Source organism: Symsagittifera roscoffensis, chromosome 6 (assembly GCF_963678635.1).
Source record: "Symsagittifera roscoffensis chromosome 6, txSymRosc1.1, whole genome shotgun sequence".
Lineage (NCBI taxonomy): Eukaryota > Metazoa > Xenacoelomorpha > Acoela > Convolutidae > Symsagittifera > Symsagittifera roscoffensis.
In genome coordinates this window covers 2,292,581-2,315,172 of record NC_087067.1, presented here as the reverse complement: position 1 = coordinate 2,315,172, position 22,592 = coordinate 2,292,581, and the positions used below count along the sequence as shown (strand labels likewise).

General features: G+C 35.9%; 1 protein-coding gene across 1 annotated transcript in view; it reads right to left on the bottom strand.

Moving 5' to 3' along the window:
* Positions 1 to 22,120, bottom strand: part of LOC134848002 (centrosomal protein of 131 kDa-like) — a 49,222-nt gene extending 27,102 nt beyond the window's left edge. The window contains exons 1-2 of the mRNA XM_063865332.1: positions 21,642 to 22,120; positions 21,250 to 21,496 (exon numbers count right to left, since the gene is read on the bottom strand). Of these exons, the coding sequence (XP_063721402.1) occupies positions 21,250 to 21,496; positions 21,642 to 22,115 (721 nt within the window). The 5' untranslated portion in view covers positions 22,116 to 22,120. The remainder of the gene's footprint in view (positions 1 to 21,249; positions 21,497 to 21,641) is intronic.
* Between the last annotated feature and the right edge of the window lie 472 nt (positions 22,121 to 22,592).

Here is a 22,592-nt window from a genome sequence, read left to right as displayed (position 1 = left end):
GTTCGATAAAAATATTGAAAACCTCACAAACCATTCCAAAAGTTAGAAGAAAAAAATCAATCTTTCATTTCGAGCAATTTATAATCAGAATTTTTCCAACTCATTTCTCCAAAAGATTTTTCCTTGAGGTTGTACTATCTCAAGTTTCCCAGAAGCTGCTTTCCTATAAAGTGAAAACCCTATTGGTCTTTCATTTAATTTTGTTGATTAAAATTTTCCATTGGAGTCTTATTTCATTATCTTACTGACAATTTCTTTGGTACCTTATACAGCTAAATTGATCAATCAATTCTGCCTCCAACATCGCATATGTAACTCAAACTTAAAACCGTCTTGCTTTTTCGTCCATCTCTCAACTTTTCAGTGATTCCAGTGTTTTCATCCAATAAGATTACCTTCAATTAACTTTTCATTTGTTGTCATTTAAGGTTGAAACTTTTTTTCCTACTGAAGGATTCAGGGAACTTTTTTTCCTATCAATGACTTGAATTCCATCCAATGTTCTGTAATCGAATCATTGCCTGGTCTCCAGAAGAAAAACAAATAATAAATCAAAAACTGTTTCGTGAGCTGAAAAGAAACTGTTATTTCACTATTATTTCATAATTAAATACTCATATTGTATATAGACCCTTGCGAGACTTTTTCAAACTTTTTATTTATTTACTTTTATTCTACGCAAAAATCCCGGCTTCCACTGCTTCGCAGTAAAAGTCGAGCACTTTTTCTTCAGAAAAATTGCTTACTTCTTAGAAGTCTTCGAGAAAATCGACTTTTTTGGTTTCAGAAATGTGCGCTTAAGGAAAATTTAGAAAAAACACTTAGAAAAATTGCTGAAAATGTCTTCTACTCTTCTAATTTTGATCCAGCAAATAGCTTCGAAGTTTTTCCCTTTCACAAGAAGAAAAACAAATAAATTGTTTTGTGAGCTAAGAAACTGTTATTTCATTATTATATACTCATATATTGTATAAAGACCCTTGCGAGTTTTAAAAAAATTTTCTAATTTTTTTCCTTCTACGCAAAACTCCCGGCTTTCACTGCTTCGCAGTGGAAGAAGAGCACGTTTTATTCATAAAAACTGCTTTCTTCCCAGTAGTCTTCGAGGAAGTCGACTTTTTGGTTTCAGAAACGTGCGCTTACAGAAAATTAAGAAAAAACACTTCAAAAATTGCTGACAATGTCTTCTACTCTTTTCAGTTGAATCCTGCAAACAGATCAAAATTGAATGATTAAGAATGTGAACTGAAAGGTTTTTTTCTTAGATTATGTCGATCAAAGAGACAACAGTTTTGGATTGGAGAAAAATATATACACTCCATCATATGGAGAAGATGTTGTGAATGTAAAAAGTTTCGAAACAAGGAAATGAGAATGGACATTCCGTGACGTGGCATCCATTCCGGAGGTTCTTTAGAAGAGTACAAAAATTATGTCAGTACAACGATTCCACATATTACTACGATTCCACGAAGTGCGTCATCATTTTTGTAATTATGATGTATGTAAGCGACCGATGCCGGAAAACCAGTTAGGACTTGTTATGGCTCAGTAGGAGTTGAAGTTGATTTGGAATTTCAAAAACGACAGGAGCAGAGTGATTCCAAGAGAAAGCGAGAAAGAGACAAGTGATATAGAAAACAAGGAAAAAACTCCATCTTCGAATGCGATGTCCCCTATTCTGTTCACTTCTATGCGTGTAGATAGAAAGAAAAAGTTCGAGTTTTCACTTAAAAAGGAAACTGACAGCCCGAATGAGACGTTGGACATATCGCATCTTCTGTTATCGAACGGAGAAAAGGTGGATATTCACAGTCAACCAAAGAAAGTGAAAAAAAAGCTAAACTTCTGAGGTTGCTCAGTCTAAAAAAAGAACTTTTGTGTTACTTCTTTGTAAAATACAGTTGTTCAATTACAAGTACTGTGAAAAAAACGCATAAAATAATAATCATCAACAACAAAACCCTTAAGAGTTTAGAGTATAGGCAAAATAATTACAATAAACAAATAAGTCCAATTTCTGAAGCTTTTTATCTATCAGATATGTAGTGGTCAACCAACAATTGTTCCTAAGGAATCTCCAAAATAGAATTGATCATCTTTTCTTGCAATAACTCTCGCAATAAGTATCGAAAATTGGCAGGGTAGCATCCTAGAAATCGATGCGAAATCCTATGGAAATTTTTTTTTTCGAAGTTGTTCATTATCCAAGTTGTGTGACAGAACCAGTTTCATGTATCAGAGTTGTAACAACTTTTTCTCTCAGTACAAAAACTTCGATGGTTTCCTTCAAGGGTTTGCTAAAATAGAATTCAAGTCGTAAGCTAGCTGCTCCAACATCAGGGTAAAATAAATGTACGCTTGATTCTTGCATAGAAGTTAGATGAAAAGCTAAAACAATGATTTTCATAATGATTAAGATTAAATCCGGGTCCATCATCCGTGAATTTCAACGCTTTCATGGTTTCAACAAATGGTCTCAAGTTGTCTCCACACTTCATTTCGATAACACTCTGATTTTCGCGAACAAATTTAACCTCTCGAAGACCAAATTTCTGGTAATTAAAATGGTTCTTTCTTCTGTCCAGTAAAAGATTCAATAACTTGCATTGCTAATGCCAGGGATCGAATTGGCCCATTTTTGAAAAATTTTCCTTGAAAACTGGTTTTCGCTCTTTGGAAATAATATATGATTTTGGTACAGAATCTATGCAGTTGTAAGCAGCTGGCGGTTTTCGCATATTGGTCTTGACTTCCAGGGGGTTGTGTTCATCGATAGCTACCTGTCTGCTAAAAAGAGATGCGGCTGTATTTTTCACTTATATTTCTTCAGTACTAACAGATACAACTGAGGTCGTGATCGAAAGAGTCTTATTCGAACATTAACATTTGGTGGAAGTAATTTACCACCGGTGAAAAAATCAACTGCAAGTGGACCATACACTTCTATTTTGTCTCCAAATTTCCGTTTTTCGATCAATAAAAACTTCCGTAGTTTTATCATTAGGATTTGCTTCATATAGGTAACCTTGCCCAATAGTTAAGGCGTCTTTTTTTACTTTTGTGCCTGATAAATCGTTTGATAGGAATGCTTTCTGGGGATAGAGACCGTTTGGGGTATGCAATTGCTCACTATTCAAATAGACTTCATTATTTGAAAAAAGCGAGTGTAAAAAATTGTTAATTGAGTAGACATCATCGGCATTTTCTATGTTCCGATTCCCCTTAACGACGGAAAACTTGAGAATTAGAGCAATTTCTTGCAGATTCGGGAATAAAATTCCATCTGTTTCCAGCTGGATTTCGATTCTAGCTTCAATCAGTAAATTGATAGGAAAAAATTATTGAATTTTGGCCCATTGAACATGTTCTTTAAAGGGAAATTTTGTCAAATAGTTCCTAGTAGGAAAGAGATGAGCTTTTATGGAAGGATGACATTTTAATCTTTAGTATTTCTGAAAAAATCCGTCCGACTGTTTTCAACATTTACCAAATTTTAACTGGCTTTCGTTTTTTGGTTTTTAATCATTTTCCACCTCCTATTTGTTTCCTAATAGTTTCCCTCGCTGTCCTTTTTACCGCCTCTTTATGTTAGTTTTTCCTGATATGACATTCCCCACGTCCGATGCTCAAATGAAGCTCTACCAATTCTTTAAGCAGCGGTAACAAAGTATTTTTTTCAAAATTGGGAAAGTGGTACAAACCACTGTCCCGGCCAATGCTCCCAATTCACGACTCCGGTCGTTGTATTCCTTTAAAATATGACAATGAAGTCCGTGCATCCATTTTTCGTGGAAAAAATCAATGAAATGAATTTGAATTACTGTTTCTGAAAAATAAGTTAATCCTGGTGCAACGGTTTGAGAAGGTCGTGAAAAGAAAGGCATTAATTCTCCTTTGGTTGCACGAAGCTCAATTTTAATTGAAATGAGTTGCTTACACTCGCTTGTTTTTGGTACAGAATCTATGCAGTTGTAAGCAGCTGGCGGTTTTCGCATATTGGTCTTGACTTCCAGGGGTTTGTGTTCATCGATAGCTACTTGTCTGCTAGAAAAGAGATGCGGCTGTATTTTTCACTTATATTTCTTCAGTACTAACAGATACAACTGAGGTCGTGATCGAATGAGTCTTATTCGAACATTAACATTTGGTGGAAGTAATTTACCACCGGTGAAAAAATCAACTGCAAGTGGACCATACACTTCTATTTTGTCTCCAAATTTCCGTTTTTCGATCAATAAAAACTTCCGTAGTTTTATCATTAGGATTTGCTTCATATAGGTAACCTTGCCCAATAGTTAAGGCGTCTTGTTTTACTTTTGTGCCTGATAAATCGTTTGATAGGAATGCTTTCCGGGGATAGAGACCGTTTGGGGTATGCAATTGCTCACTATTCAAATAGACTTCATTATTTGAAAAAAGCTAGTGTAAAAAATTGTTAATTGAGTAGACATCATCGGCATTTTCTATCTTCCGATTCCCCTTAACGACGGAAAACTTGAGAATTAGAGCAATTTCTTGCAGATTCGGGAATAAAATTCCATCTGTTTCCAGCTGGAATTCGATTCTAGCTTCAATCAGTAAATTGATAGGAAAAAATTATTGAATTTTGGCCCATTGAACATGTTCTTTAAAGCGAAATTTTGGCTAAGAGTTCCTAGTAGGAAAGAGTTGAACTTTTATGGAAGGATGACATTTTAATCTTAAGTATTTCTGAAAAATTCCGTCCGACTGTTTTCAACATTTACCAAATTTAAACTGGTTTTCGTTTTTTCGTTTTTAATCATTTTCCACCTCCTATTTGTTTCCTAATAGTTTCCCTCGCTGTCCTTTTTACCGCCTCTTTATGTTAGTTTTTCCTGATATGACATTCCCCCCGTCCGATGCTACCGCTTCAAATGAAGCTCTACCAATTCTTTAAGCAGCGGGAACAAAGTATTTTTTTTTTCAAAATTGGGAAAGTGGTACGAACCACTGTCCCGGCCAATGCTCCCAATTCACGACCTCTGTCGTGGTACTCCTTTAAAATATGACAATGAAGTCCGTGCATCCATTTTTCGTGGAAAAAATCAATGAAATGAATTTGAATTACTGTTTCTGAAAAATAAGGTAATCCTGGCGCAACGGTTTGAGAAGGTCGTGAAAAGAAAGGCATTAATTCTCCTTTGGTTGCACGAAGCTCAATTTTAATTGAAATGAGTTGCTTACACTCGCTTGTTTTTGGTACAGAATCTATGCAGTTGTAAGCAGCTGGAGGTTTTCGCATATTGGTCTTGACTTCCAGGGGTTTGTGTTCATCGATAGCTACCTGTCTGCTAAAAAAGAGATGCGGCTGTATTTTTCACTTATATTTTTTCAGTACTAACAGATACAACTGAGGTCGTGATCGAATGAGTCTTATTCGAACATTAACATTTGGTGGAAGTAATTTACCACCGGTGAAAAAATCAACTGCAAGTGGACCATACACTTCTATTTTGTCTCCAAATTTCCGTTTTTCGATCAATAAAAACTTCCGTAGTTTTATCATTAGGATTTGCTTCATATAGGTAACCTTGCCCAATAGTTAAGGCGTCTTTTTTTACTTTTGTGCCTGATAAATCGTTTGATAGGAATGCTTTCTGCGGATAGAGACCGTTTGGGGTATGCAATTGCTCACTATTCAAATAGACTTCATTATTTGAAAAAAGCGAGTGTTAAAAATTGTTAATTGAGTAGACATCATAGGCATTTTCTATCTTCCGATTCCCCTTAACGACGGAAAACTTGAGAATTAGAGCAATTTCTTGCAGATTCGGGAATAAAATTCCATCTGTTTCCAGCTGGAATTCGATTCTAGCTTCAATCAGTAAATTGATAGGAAAAAATTATTGAATTTTGGCCCATTGAACATGTTCTTTAAAGCGAAATTTTGTCAAAGAGTTCCTAGTAGGAAAGAGACGAACTTTTATGGAAGGATGACATTTTAATCTTTAGTATATCTGAAAAAATCCGTCCGACTGTTTTCAACATTTACCAAATTTTAACTGGTTTTCGTTTTTTCGTTTTTAATCATTTTCCACCTAATTGTTCCCTAATAGTTTCCCTCGCTGTCCTTTTTACCGCCTCTTTATGTTAGTTTTTCCTGATATGACATTCCCCACGTCCGATGCTCAAATGAAGCTCTACCAATTCTTTAAGCAGCGAGAACAAAGTATTTTTTTTCAAAATTGGGAAAGTGGTACGAACCACTGTCCCGGCCAATGCTCCCAATTCACGACCTCTGTCGTGGTACTCCTTTAAAATATGACAATGAAGTCCGTGCATCCATTTTTCGTGGAAAAAATCAATGAAATGAATTTGAATTACTGTTTCTGAAAAATAAGGTAATCCTGGCGCAACGGTTTGAGAAGGTCGTGAAAAGAAAGGCATTAATTCTCCTTTGGTTGCACGAAGCTCAATTTTAATTGAAATGAGTTGCTTAAAAGTTTACGGAATTGCAATTTATCAAAGCTGAAGAAACTAGTTGTTTTAGTAACAGATTAACTTTCTCTGAAAATCTACTGTTCGAACGGAAAATATCTCGGTTTTCAACAATGTCCGTTTAAGCTAAAACTGAGTGAATTCTTTGTATATCATTTGGATGTGAAGCATTTTGAGATTCAGGATAAAATAGAAGTCTGAATCAAAACCCGTGGTTGTCCGTAGATCGCGCCTTCCAAAATAAATTCCGCGTGATCGATTTAATAACTTGATTTGTAATTTGCAGGAATTTGGGTTTAGTTCCCTTTCCAAAGTATTTTTTGTTACCATTTTCAAAACAGAATTCATGGAAATCAAAACTTCGTCCACAGATGAATAGAATCCAGGTTCGATATGGAATTCTTGAATTTTTCCGTTATCAAAAGATTTCCCGAACTTAAATTTTGGACCAATCATCTACTTTTCTGTACCGAAAAAAAGTCCATTCTCACGTTGTTATACACGGCTGGATAAGAAAATCCCATTCCCCATCAAATTCAAGTTGATCCGGTAAAAGGTTTGTAAACGACGCTAGCGAATTATCGGTATACATATTGAATGAGGCTGAAGAGATCAACTCAACGTAATAACTACTCATCGTCGAATGTCCAATTTTTGCAACTCTTGCTCGTAATAACGAGCGTCCAGAATTTTGTTCTCCGAGTCTTTTATCTTATATGTTACGATTAGACGACCGTTAACTTACGATTTTCTCCACCGTGTAAACTTTGTCGGTAAACTGAGGCTTGTACCCTTTGCGGAAAGAAGATTCATCATACGCTAGTCTTACTTTGTCTCTCAATTCAAATTCAGGTTTTCAGTGTATTTTAGGCCTTTTGATTTTCCCATTGTAAAGAACCTGTAAAAATGTTTGTTTTCCACTTTTCCGGAGCCAGTCCTGTGGTCGTGTTTAACCTAGTTTTGACAAAGTTTGGGATAGCTGGAACGTACCATAAAGTATCCTTATCTTCCATACATCTATACATTATAATTTTGAAGGATTGAATAAATCTTTCCCAGAAAGAGCCTTTTTCTCTGTATGAATGTGATATACTGTTATTCCAGCATCTTCGCAAAAGTTTTTAAAGTCTGCTAAAAATTCTTCACCACTATCAATCCATAGTTTTTTAGGAAAAATAGTCTGATAAAGCAAGCTTCTGCGTTTTTGTTTCGCAAGTTACCTACTCTCACAAACCTGGAGAAGAAATCAACTATTATCATCAGATATTTTACACCGGAGTTGAATTTATCAAGTTAATCTTTTTGAGCTAAGTCCATGCATCAAATTTCGTTTATATATCTGCATTGAACCGGAAGACGAGGGTGTTTTCTTTGAACTTGTTTAAACTCGGTATAAGCACTTTTTCCCTCCAAAAACAAGTTTACCTTTCTTATCGGTAATTCACTTAACCGAGCAAAATTAATTACTGAACCAGAAGATGCCTCACCTTTCCTGCACATTTTTGTCAGTTTCTGCTTCTCAGAAAGAGTAGAGAGGCCAGGAACCCTGCTTGTTGTACATGTGGGTTTTTCACTAATGTAGTAGTTAAACCGATGACTTCAAGAAAAACAGTTTTTTTCCGCGTATTTAGTTGCTGAATGTGACTACGTTCATTTGCGTATCAACATTATCTACAATTATCGTGAAGATTTAAAGAGAGCGTTAAAAAAAAATTTCTTGTGATCGCTCTTTATAAATGATAACAGTTTTTGCTTCCCCTCTTCAGTTTTTCCCGACAATATTACCTTTGGAAGCTTCTCAATTTCTTTTACTGGTTTTTTATCTGATTCGGTTTCAGTGTTTTTCTTCAAAAAAACCACCGTCTGGAAACGAATATGTGCTCTCTCCTGCTTTTTATGAGAAATATTTTGATCCCATAGTAATAAGGGTATAAAAACAAACTTATGGGTTTCTTTTCCCATTCACTCAAGCTGAAATTTTTTAATGGTTATACGAGTCAACAGGTTGCTCAGCTGTAACCCTTCCTTTCTTTCTTTTTGGGCAGTCTTTTTGAAATGATCCTCCTCAAAACTCCTCCAAATTTCTTCACGTCCTTCTTTTAAATGTTTTCGAAGTTTCCTTTGACCAAATTCACAGAGAAATCTGAGAAGTTCCTTGGAACAAATTTGGAGGACAACTTTTTGGAGATACGGGTTGCATTCTTGAATAAGCTTCAAAATATAATAATTCTGTTGATTTATCATAAATATCTGTTATCCGTGCCTTATTGCTCGGTAGAAAAAATGTTGAAGGGAATGAAGTACACTCTGTACAGTATCTTATCGAACCAGGAGTTCTTGGACATGAGTCAATCATTACATGACCATAGCTTTCAGCTGCCGCGTCATGATACCACTTAACCAATTCTTTACCTAACCCCAACTGTCTAGCCAGAACACTAATTTGATTTACATCTTGAGAAGATTTCGATAAGACTAGATGAGTGTTTTGAAGCTCTGCATCGCAACCTGTAGGTGTCTTATGGAAAACACTATCTAATTCTATAAAAATAATTTGTTATATATATAACAAACTATCTTCTAAATTTCGACGACTCCAATGAAGAAGTATGTAAATACAATCAATTTGACAAGCTGACAACAGCAGGAAGAAATAGAAATCTGAATTCTCTGTCTTCCTGCTGTTGTCAGCTTGTTAAATTCTTTCTATTTACATACTTCTTCACTAGAGTCGTCGAAAACTAGCAGATAATTTGTTCCAAAAAATTCGTTCCAAAGTCAAAACAATTCATAAATTTCAGATCTGAAATTTCATGCATTTTATGATAAAGAGGTTGATAACACTAATAAAAATATATTTTTTCAAAAGCAGGAGAAAATTTTCCATTTTTTAAGATATTGTAGATTAAAACACTCTTCCCAGAACCACTAGGACCAGCCAAAGCCATGAAAACTCTTTCATCACCTGAAATTATTTTTTTCATTTTTCTAGACTAATAAGGAGAACAGTTAATTCTGAAACGATTAAGGAAACCTACGTTGAAATAAAATTTACCGGAACCGCCATTCTTTACTAAAAACCCTCGCCGCCGTAGCTTTCTTAATTTGACCACGTCACGTGGTTAATTTCACAACGACGCGCGTGGGCCACAACGCTCGTGTTATAGTTTTGAAAGTGAACGTTATCTGGGACGCGGAGATGGTAAAATGTAACCTACACAACGTGATAAAATTGCTACCAAAAAAAACCGATGATTCCTGGCATGGGCTAGCCTGACTAATTCGAAATACAATCGTCGAAACAAGAATTAGATTCACTATTACTTGAAAAGAAAAGAACAAAAAAAGAACAAGAACAGTCCTGAGAACATAATGTCTTTGAGATGTTTTCCGGGTAGGAGTCACATTTGCACAATTTTGAAGGATCAATCAAAACATCAGTCATTGTTGGACAACCGTAGTCTGTAATATCGTAAATTTTTGGTTGAATGATGATTCCAAAAGCTTACACTTCTCGATACCTTTTGAAAAAAATTGATATTTGCAGGTGCTTTTTGTGCATTTAATCCAACACAGTATGATATTAAGTGAGCGTAAGAAATGTTTGTTGATCCATTCAAGTTCGTAAAAAAATTTGATCGAATCAGAGTTTGTCACTATGTCCAACGTTTCCTATAAGTGATGATAGGGAATCTCTCCTGAGTTCCTTTCGATTTTGTGGAGATATTTCGTCAACCAAGAACATTGTCTCCTTTCTTCATCGGATAAAAAGCTCATAACATAAGGTGGGAGAAAGGACAAACCAATAGCTGCTCCATATTTGTAAATCCCAATTTCTTTCACAACTACATTTGTGAATAACTCAACATCCACAACAACGATTGAACTCATTTCTTTACAACTTGACTTCACTATAGATTTTGAGGTTAAATGTTTTAATGAACAAACAGTAAACTAATCCTGTTACGTGCCCGACAAAGCAACAATTTATAAAGTCTGGAAACGGTTTTGCATAGCAGTAGCCTTTTTCTTTGTTTTAACGTGCTTTCATATATCCTGACGCACCATGAAGAGCTGCATGTAATCTTAGTTTTTTAAAAAAACACTCAAAAAACAGTCGAATTTAGAGTTTCCAAACCCAATGATGCCTCCATAAACACAGTCTACATCCAACTCGTCCAATAAGACCGCATCTATTTCCTGACAAGCTGATAAGAAATAATTTTTTCTAACCGAGTTTTGAGGATATTGCGTTGAAATATTTTGCTTCCTTTGAGTTATTCTATATAGATTCGTATTCATTCTCTAAAGGTAAATGTATTTCTAAATCGGGAATGCTATTAGAATAACAAAATTGAGCAGTGTATTCTCTATCTGAAAAATTAATGCTCTGTTGAGTCTCGAAATGGTTGAATTTGTGCTGAAAAAAGGAGATATTGATTCTTAAGTTTTTTTTATCCTTTTACACTGAATCGACGGTGATAAAACTACGCCCGTTTGAAATATTCTCTCAACAATTTATTTAATTAGGTAGAAAATTTCCTTCAATGATTATCAATTAAAAACTTTTTCGGTTTTAAACTTGTTCCAAAAATCTTTAAATGGAAAACTTTATTTCTTTTTAAAATTTCATTTGTGAAACTCTTGTGCTTAATATTGGTTTTCACCAATATTAAGCACACTGTTTTAAAAGCAAAATAATCCTACAAATGAATCATTTTCAAATGAGAGTGCGAGTTCATCTAATCGTGTTCGTTATTTCGATGATTTTCTCTTATACTCACCCTCACCTTTTCTGCGATGAGAAATTCTACAGCAGATATTCTCTTATTGAACTCATCAACTTGAACACTGACGCATCCTTTTCTTTAAAAAGTATGGATTTTCGTTGGTCTCGTAATTAATTTGTAATGGAAATATGTTCGCAAGTAGTCAACGGTGTCGTAGTAGACGCACGAGATACATATCTTGTGTCGCTTTGATTCCTATATTGCCCAGAACTTATCACCGTCTTGAGCGTCTTCTGCTGGTGAGGAAAATTAACCTGTTTGACAGTTTTTTTCGGGATTTCTGATGATTGCAGATGAGTTTTTCCGATAGAGTAGAAGTCGCTATAATAGTTTCCTGCTTCATTTTCAACCGATGAAGCTGGTAAAGCAATCTTCTCATCTTCAAGCTGAAGAACAAAACATTTGATGAAGCACCGTTCCAGTAACTTGCTGTTTGTGCACTTTCAAATGAATCCAATCACTGGGAACAGAATTTTCCTCTTGTTTTGGAATGGAAATTCTAACAAGACGAGAAGTTTTCTCAACAAAGTCCCACATTAAATTGGAGTCTTGACCATCTTTAATAAGTCCAACACTACGATGCTTTTGCAAAATTAATTCAGATTTAGGAATAGCAGTGATTTTTGATAGACATGCTTCACTAATGTGACCATTTTTTCGATCCATTTTTCCACTTTGTTGGAATGTTTTTTGTGGAAAAATTGAAAAAAGGAGTGTTGCGCTTAAAAAAAAAAAGATTTTTCTGCTTGTAATTTTGGATTTTTCCGGACTAAGTCTTCTATTCAATCAAATCTGTTGCTTTCACAAGTTAGAATTATTATATCTGATAGAAATAGTATTGTTAGTGTGATTTTTTTTTAAAAATTCGTCACATTGATTGGCTGATTTTTGACTGTCATATCCCGCGCACTTTTTTCAAATTTAGTCACACTTCACTGCTTAAAACTAAGTCATACAATTATTAGGAGAGTTGAAATTTGTCACGTGGTTTTTTAAAATTGTTCGAAATTTTTTATCTCACTTTCATTATATACTTAGGGCTTGCGGTGTCGCAATTTTCTTTCCGAATTTTTACACCCAACTCAGCAAATTTTCAGTATTTCTTTCATTTTCTTTTAAAACAAATTGTAATTCTTTCGAAAATTTTAATGAGTTTATGTTAGCTCCACATCAAAAAAGAAATTGCTCTTTGATAGATTGCATGTTCAATGTTTTGATTTTTGATGACCAACTCTTTCATAATTATCTGAAGAATATTCCTTTACTGAATTTTTTTAATAATCCGTTAATTGTTTTTCAACAGTTAGTTTCAATTATTTTAGAGTAATATCCAACTCTCAGGGTGACAGAATTCAATATATGTGCAGAACTGTTGATTTTTAACGGAATCTCCCTGCTAAAACTTTTAAACATAGGGGGGTCGAGAAGAAAAGATTCTTGAGAAAACTATTCAAATTCTGTTGATAGAAAGTTTTACACTCTGTAATTCACTCTTTGTCTGTATAACCTCAATATTTGACGTCCCATTTTTTTTAAAACAAATTTGAGAGTATTTTAAACTCAGAATCCGGACAAGATTTTTATAATTTAGTCAAATCAGAGCAGAAAATATCGCTAGATACAACGACATCCCAAACTCCAACAATAGCTGGAAATGATCGCGCCATCGGATTGTAAAATCAAGTGTCTTAAATGTGAGCTCACTCTAATGATCTAATGAAAAGAAATTCGGAGCGGCATACCGAACAAAAGCATAGTCGTCACAATTGTTCTGATGATCGAGTATCATTTTCTACGGAAGATGAAATTCGTGTGCATGTCCTAAAAAATCATGCCAAGTCTTGACCTTTCGTTTGTAATATTTGCGGAAAAGGCTTTTTGTCCTTTTATCGTCTTCACAGACATAAAAGAGAAGAACATAGACGAATCCGAAAACACAACGATGCGGGTCCAGTAGTTTTGCGTGAATTTCAATCGAATTCTGCTCTGCTTCAGGATATGGAGTCTGTGAAACACTTCAGTCGAGACGATGGAAAAGATGGAATTGCCGAAAAAGGTCGTGTAAAACTTCCGTATAAACGGATCTGACACGAAACTTGTTAAAGATCAGTTAGATGCTATATTTGATGAGATGAGTTGCATCGTTAAACTGAATAAAGCTTTTCGTTTTGTTCTAAAAAATATCACGGACAACGACTCCTTCAAGTATTATTATGCAGCCGATAATAATACTGTTTTTCTAAACCCAGTTGTTATATCACAACGAAGTGATCTTGATGCACTAAAGAAAAGCCATGAAAATGCACACTTGCTAGAGAACGTTGCTTGTCACCGTCTTGACACAATGGAATTTTTTTCTGTAACCAACGTTACTTTTTTTAAAAACCTGATGAAAAAAATTCCCCTCGGTTGCCGAAGTATTAATCTCCGTAATAGAATGTTGAGAAATCGGTTGCCAAAGTATTAATCTCCCCGATAGAATGTTGAGAAATCCAACTATCAAATCTTTATTATCCGACTCAAATCGCAAGCCTTATCATGACAATTTATGTTTTTTTTTCGTGCGCTTGCCTTCGAATTACATGGTTCTGATTCCTCAGCCTTTAAAACTGATCAGATTTTTGAGCGGTTCATTGCAATATCACGGGTTAAATTGGAAGGATTCCCTAGAGTTGCTGAAGACGATATTTAAATACTAGAAGATATTTGTGAGATCAATATTCAGCCGTTTTGGACTTTGAGTCTATCACAGTTGCAGATAACACACTGAAAACTCAGATTCGACCACCTGGATTGGGCGACATGTACCTATAAGCGTTTCCATTAGCTATTCTTTTGGTAATGGAGTATAATTTTTATGCAATTCTGACCCGAAAAAATTAGTTCGGGATTTTATCGAAAAGTTTTTGGGAGTTAGTCAGTTGAGTTCAGTTCTGGTCAATGAAAAATTTTAGAGTATTCAGCGATCTGAATGAAAAGATGAATGAGTGTGAAGAAATCTCGGATCAAATCGACGATGCAAACAGTACAGTAGAGGAGAGACACAACCAAAACTGATTTTAACGAAGAAGAGAATTATTTTAACGAAGAAAGACAAAAGAAGAGAATTACGAGGAGTTAGAAATTATTTGGCAACAGAAAAATATGCAGGTGTTGAAAAAATTCCTGGAAAATTATAACAAAAAACTGTGCAAAGTTTTTTCCCTTTGATAAGGCCGACTTCTTGCATGATACGTACATTCGACAAAATCTTACAGATGGTCCGTCAATAATTTTCACCAGATACGCCAAAACCACAGAAAATTGCAGAATAGATAGTCGAAATATATGTAACACAGTCATCGGCATAGATGCGAGTCAACTCTATCCATATTCGACGATGAAAGACATGCCTACTGGTCCTTACTTAATATGGGAATACTCGAATGGGTCGAAAAAAGATCATCGACAGCTCATGGTTTTGACATAATTACAAGAACAGAAAACAAACTGTCAAATAAAATCACAGTTCACTGCTCGTAGACAAAAACATTTTGGACCTTTTCAGTGGACAGGTATTGCCAGCATTGTGAAACTGTTTTTGAAGCGGATGTTTGACTCTTCCATTTCTGTGCTTGCCAGGACCATAAACATCATTCGGAAGAAGAACTCAAAAAAGGGACTCGTGCATCATGAAAGAACAGTGAAACGAAAGCAGTATCTGCAGAGCTTCGGTCTTCAAGTAGTTACAATCAGACAAGGTCAATGGTGGGAATGGGCTCGCAATAATCAATACGAAGTCGGAGTTTTCTTGAAAACACATTTTCTCTCAAAAAAACCGATAACCGTGAATGAGTTGATTGAAAAAATTCGACTTGGAGAAATGTTTGCAGTTGCAGATGTTGAAATTGAGGTATCAGATCACTTGAAGTTAAAATTTTCTCAATTCCCTCCAATATTTAAAAACTGTGAAGACGGTCGGGATGATATAGGCGAGTTCATGAAAAGCTTTGCATCAATGCAGGATCTATTGAAAAAAAACTGAGAAGAATGCTTATTTCTAGCATGATTTTATCGCGAGGACCAATAATCACGCCATTGAAATATGTTCTGGTTTTGAAAAGAGTCCACTTCTTTATACAATTCCAGTCGGAACAGTGTTTCGAGAAATTCGTTAATGAAGTAGTTGAAGCAAGACGACAAGGAGATCTTAATGCTGACTCTGCTGTTTGTGCCAATTTTGAGAAACTGGTGGATAACAGTGCCTATGGGAACCAAATCATGGATCGTTCCAAACATACTCGAACGAAGTATGTAGTTGGATCATATGTCAATACTTTGGTGAATGATAAGATGTTAAGAAAGTTTAACGATCTACCAAACGAACTTTATGAATTTGAACTCGGTAAATCTAAAGTTGAACACAAAGAACTAATTATAGTGGGAGTTTTCATCCTACGGTATGCAAAAGTAGTAATGCTTGAACTCGTCTATGATTTTTCTGATCCATTCTGCGATCTTGATAAATATGAGTTCATTAAAATGGATACGGACAGTTTATATCTTTCAATCTATGGAAGTGATCGCGGGTATCATCAAAACCGAAATGAAAAGAATTTAATGAGGAGTAACGATTGTAGAGACATTTCACTGCTAATTCGATCTTTAATTTTTTCACACAAAATGTCAGAAACAACATGTATGATCAGAGAACTCTGGGTCTCTTCAAAGAAGAGTTCCGATGCACGAAGATGGTTACCTTATGCTCAAAAACGTACTACTTTCTGGATGAAAGTACTAAAACAGTTGAACTGAGTTCAAGAAGTAGAAACCAAACAGCCCTGTTAAGTAAATCGCCGATGCAGAAATAGCGAAGTGTTTTACTTGAGCACGCAGAAATTGAGACTACGAACAGAGGATCCAGAGTGCAAAAGAATGAGAAAGTGGTAACTTATACACTGAAAAAGAAAACTCTTTCATTTTTCTACCCAAAACGAGAAGTGCTAGCAGATGGAACTCATACACTACCTCTGAAGATTTGAACTTTCTTATATCTTTGATTGCATTTGGTTTAAGTTTTATCCCGAAAATTGTATCTATAAGTTCTGTTATTTTCGAACAATAGATTTTTATTGATGTTTATTTTTTCCCTATTCAAGATATTATCACGAGAACTGCTCATTGGTTAGGGAAACAAGAGAAGGAGAAATTTCATAGTGAGATTGGTGTTTCTACTTAGCAAAATGTAAAATGGTTCTTTGTTGAGAACTTACTCGTTCACTGAACTCCAGCACACTCATTTTTTTTTTTGAAAAAAATCCAAACCTGACTTTTAAAAAATCCTAGTTGTGTGATAATTAAAATATAATTTAATTTTTTCCATTTGGAAGAATCGAGACAAATTTTTGCTGTTCCTTTTTAAAAGATTCTAAACAAAATTCAACTTTTTTGTCTAATGAGCCGTATCAAATCGGATTTTTATATTGTGAAAACTCGACAAAACCCATTCAAATTGCTTTCTAGGAGACACAAAAATCAGCAAAACAATGAAATCAATTTTTAAACAAAAGACAATCGAAAATCTTAACACTATCATTTAAGTTAGACAAATAAAATATATTTGTTCGGGGTCAGTTTTTGCGAAGCTCTAACTTTCGCGTCTCTTATTTTCTTAACCTGTGATCGTCTATGCATCGGATGAATAATTCCTCGATGTTCCGTTTACGTAGTTTACGATTTCCAAGTCGTTGAATCGGGATTTCTTAGGAAACATCTGTGTTCTGGAAATTTGGGGCATTTTGGGGTTCATATTAACAAGCATTCGATGTCCTGCTTCCATGTCGTTGAATGGAGAGCTCGCAGGAAGCATCGCTTCTTCAAGTGGGATGTAGTCAGCGATTATCCAGGACAGTTTTCGATCTTCGAGTTTTCCAGGATAGTTTTCGATGTTTATCAGTAAGAGAAACAAGAGCAAGGAGAATTTTTATCGTGAGATTGGTGTTTCTACTTAGGAAAATTTAAAAAAAAAAATTTTGTTGTTGAAAACATACTCGTTCACTGAGCTCAAGCACACTAATATTTTTTTTGGAAAAACCCAAAACTGACTTTAAAAAAGAAAATCCTAGTTGTTTGATGATTAAAATATAATTTTTTGCTGCTCCTTTTTTTTAAGATTCCAAATAAAATTTTTACTTATTTTTTTGTCTAATGAGCCGTATCATATCGGATTATTATATTGTGAAAACTCGACAAAAACCATTCAAACTGCTTTCTAGGACACGAAAATTAGCAAAACAATGAAATCAATTTTTAGACAACAGACAATCGAAAATCTTAACACTAACATTTAAGTTAAACAGTTTAAATATCTCTGTTCGAGGTCAGTTTTTGAGAAGCTCTAATTTTCGCTACTCTTATTTTCTTGTCCTGTGACCGTCTCTGCATCGGATGCATAATTCCTTGATGTTTCCGTTTACGTAGTTTTCGATCTTCCAAGTCGTTGATATGGGAGTTCTCAGGAAGCATCTTTGTTCTGGTGATTTGAGGCGTTTCGGGGTTCATCTCAACCAGCATCCGATGTCCAGCTTCCATGTCGTTGAACGGAGAGTTCTCAGGAAGCATCGCTTCTTAAGGTGGGATGGAGTCAGCGATTATACAAAACAGTTTTCAATCTTCCAAGTCGTTGAATGGGGAGTTCTCAGGAAGCATCTGTGTTCTGGTAATTTGGGGCGTTTCGGGTTGTATCGCAACTAGCATCTGCTGTGCAACTTCCAAGTCGTTAAATGGAGAGTTCTGAACAAGCATCACTTCTTTAGGTTTTGTGGAGTCTACGCGTCGCGTTTCCATATCGAATTCTGGCTTTCAGAGAGCTATCCCAGCTGCCATCATGATTTAAATTTTTGAATGAAACTTAATAATATAAAGTTCAAGAGAAGTTGAAAATAAATTGAAGCTGTTTTTAAGCTAATTTAGACGCAGCTGAAGAAACTGCAATTATGGCAGATAATGAACTTGATTCTAAATTTAGGAAAGGAAGGAACAAGAACTCCCTCTAATGACTAATTTATAATTTTATCCTCCAATTTTTTTAAAAAAATTAAATAAAATGGACCAGCAATACTGGATAATTAGGTGGATAAACAATTCAAGTGAAAACAAAACTCTGATACAATTGATACAATTAGCCTAATTGTGATAAACTTATTAAATAGATTTCTTTCAAACTTAATAAATAGATATCATATGCGCGCTGGGCTTTCCTCTTCTGATTATCTTACCAAATATCGCCGTCCCAGCCGTAGGCGAGTGAAGCTTCCCTGGCGTATCTAGACGCAAGAAGGAGTTAGCAGGTGGAACTACCCTTCAACAACACCACAGTGTGTACCGTTCCTACCTATCACTTTTTCGTTTGTTCTTTTATTTTCATTTTTTTAAAACTCATATTTAAATTAAACTCTTTGATTAATCGCCCAACCATCCCCCCATCTTTCTATGTAAGAGCTTCTCCGTTGCCTTCCCTGTCTGTGTTTCAGGCGGATGCCCCGATTCCAGGCATGGCGTATCCCTGACTTTTTACGGAATCTTGTAATTGGCACACCAAGGACAAAATATATCAAACCAGCTCTAGTAAAATCTGCAATTCACTCGTACCGCGGCGCCACACTCCAAGATCTGTATCAAACAGTTTTACAATACAGACCAAAGCACCTTAATATAGTTACCATTATCGCCGGGTTTAGTGACAATAGGCTGCATCCACGAAAAATTGAGCTGAAGAGGAAAAACTTAATCAATCTAATTACAAACAAGTTCCAGCCCAAAACTTTAATTCTCCCCAAAACAATCCAAAGCTCCAAAAAAACTATGTTAATCGCAAACTTTACACTCATAACCATGTGCTGTAAGACTTGATTAATAAATATGTTCATCCACACACACTCATTGTTTCGCCCGCCCGATCTTAACTTAAATCTAACCCCTCAAATGTTCTGCCGGGACGGCATCCAAATCTCGTTCTTTGGTAATGAATTCTTTACTCATTTTCTTGCTTATATTATTTCTAAATTCTCTTGATAAACTGACGATACCGCTCCTCCTCATATAATGTCAGATCAAACACATTGTGTCATATGTAATGACCACCTACGCGGCCGTGGAATTTGGTGCACAACATGCGCAGCCTACATGCATGTAAAATGCAGCGGCCTTAACCGAGCCAGCGACCACGACGACAATTTCAAAAGCATTCGCTGCACCCCCCTGATTACAGACAACACTACCACTGACATTCAAGCCCCTCCAACACAACCTCAACAAGCTTCTTCGACCAACGATCAAAATCCTGCCATTGCAAACAGCAACGCAACTAACAGCCACACCCAACCCCTGGTCAAATCCCACACCTGAACTAAAAGATAAAATAAGAACAATCTACAGCCAAGTAGTGCACCGGAAACCAGTCTTCATGATCCTCGCAAAAAACAGAGTTGGGTTTAACTTTATAGAAATTCTAAATAGAACCCTCAACTCGTTAATTGAAACACATACGCAATGCACTCAACAATGATATTCTCTCACCTCATGCTATGCAAAACCAAATCGGAGAGCGATGGATCGAACTCCAAAACTATAGCAAGAAGGCTTAAGCAATGGCATAAGGGCAAACTGGACGGTTTTTAACGAGGGAAAAGCGCTGCAATTGTGGTTGGTAAAGAGTAAGAAGAAGAAAGTAAAATTGAAGCACACCAAATTATTATATTAATGAGCACCGGAAAAATATCAAGTACTATTGCTAAATTAACTGATACCTCCAAGGGAGTTCTTTCACTCGATGAAACCGTCAAAAGACAAACTGTTGAGCAAATCCTCATAGAGAAACACCCTCCCGCGGAGCCAGTAAACAGCAACTATATAACATCATGCTCCGAAGATGCAATCCCTTTCCACTCATCCACATTCGACCAAATAAACGCCCAGAAAATTAGGAAGTCTGCCATGACAACACATGGCTCTCATGGACCCTCAGGTCTGGAAGCAAATGAGTGGAGACGCATACTAACGCACTTTGGTCAACAGTCAGTTGAAATATCAAAGAAAATAGCCAAAATCGCAAAAAAAATTATCGACAGAATAACCTGAATAAATCCGAATTCCGGGATGGAATTTATCTCAGATATGGATGGGAACCAACCAACATTCCAGTCACTTCTGCATGTGGTCAATCTTTCGACCTTACCCACGCCCTTCACTCAGACAATGCAGTGCATAGCTGAAAAACTTAGTGAAAAAAGGCATGAAAGCTACTCAGAAACAATAAACTATTTAAAAACTAAGATAAGCTTCGCGCTGCTCAGGAGCGCTATCCTTTGTATACGGGGGTGCAGATCACTGCGTAAGACCCCATTCATAGACAATTCAATTAGTGGTGTTGTAGAGGAGGGACGAATGAAATAAATACTTCTAATCACAATGCACTAAATGCTGACTTGACTTAATTACTGCAATATTGTTTATTGATGTATTTATATAATGCTGGTATGGGCCCTATCCAGCTTGTGCACGACCGTGCCTAAACGGAAGGGCCGCTTCTATAATTTACTTTTTTTAAATTGTTTTCCCCTCGGTGATGTCATAAAGCTATCCCTAATTACGTATAAACAATTTACTCCCAAGGATGCCGGTTAAATACCCCGGTGAGTAACTCATGTAAAAAATTAATCTGATAAGAATTTGTTTCCCTCAGCGATGTCAAAGAGTTATCCACTTAATTAACAATTGAGCAGAATGTCCCCAAGGAGCCCGGTCTTATACCCCCAAAAATTACCTCAGGTGAAAAATTAATCTGATAAGATCTTTATTCCGCCCCCGAGAAAAAAAGATAAGTCTAATTGAGAAACATATTCACGTGACTTTGAAAAGTTGATCTCTCTCCGAAAATAGGCATGACCTCTTGTTGCTCTATACTACTACTGTAATTTAAATCTTGTTGAGTACCAACAACTATTACAGAAGATCATACCAGCAGATGAATTAGCCGCTTTCTTTTTCTCAGCCACCAACTTAACTTCTTGTTCGGCTTTTTCATAAGCAGCTTTCGCTTTTTCTTCGCGTTTCTTGCGAAGCTCTTCGATAGCTTGTCGTCTCTGAATTCGTTTCTCTTCCTCCTCCTTCCTCTGACGTATTCTCGCCTTTTCGATGCTAGTCAATTCTGACTTGGAGTTTTTCAACTGCTCTTGTTTCTCTGATTTCTTTGATTTTAAAACTTCCTGAAAAAAGAAAGGTATTCCTAGTTTCAAAAAAAATGGTTATGATAAAATTAAATGTCAACTCAAAATTAAATACAAACTCAATTGTCTCGCAGCTTTCAATTACTGACATAAAACGAAAACTTTGATTGTATTGAGCACTTACCATCAAAACAGTTTTGCTCTTCTTTCGCTTTTTGTATCGATACCATATTTGTATTGTCGCTGCAGCATTATTTACAACGGTTAAAAAATCATCTGAGTTTCCTAATACATCGGGTAACGGCAGCTTCTGAGATTGGTCGTTCTCTGAAGGATACTGACTATTGCAACTGCTTGAATTATCAGTCAAGGAGTTTGAGGGTCCAGGAACATGTTTGCTGTCTCTCGCACTACTGCGAGAGGACAAAATGGAAAGGTTCAACTTCAAATTATTTTCTGTGTCACCATCAGACCTTTCACTGCCATTAAATACAGCTGATTGCGAGCACTCTGTGTTTGAGCTCTGTCGTACAGATAGTCTCGATGAATCCTTCTTTTGTCTAGCAGACGAAGGCGGCCTTAGGGCTTTTCGATCATTAGTACTTTGCCGAACAGACGGAGCTGCCGAATGTCCCGAAATCGCAAGACCATTAATCATTCGCAAACTATGAAAATTGCGGAATTATTTCAAAACTTTTTGTACTTACTTCAAAACATAAACGTGAAGTTTCTCATAATTACTACCAAAATTCGAACTATTTGCTGTAGACTACAGAACAACCAGCCTAGGTCTACGCCAGCATTATTGTTCCGACCAACACATTACTTGCCGGTAACGGAAGAGTAAACATCCAACAAAATTTATCAACATATGACCATTCAAAGCAACACAAGTACTGTTTAATAATTACTATATATCTCTATTTAAGGAAGAATACACTGGGACAATGTAAGCCGTCTTTGAAACTTAAAATTTATTTGAGTTTTCTTGCGAAGCTCTCATCTAAGCAAAACTTAGATGAGAGCAATGTTTCGAGAGTCAAGAGGTTGATGAGAACCTCGAAAATTGGTCTTTGCGAATTTAGATGAGATAAGATAGGTTTAGATGTGAGCAGGGATTCCGAGAAAAAATACA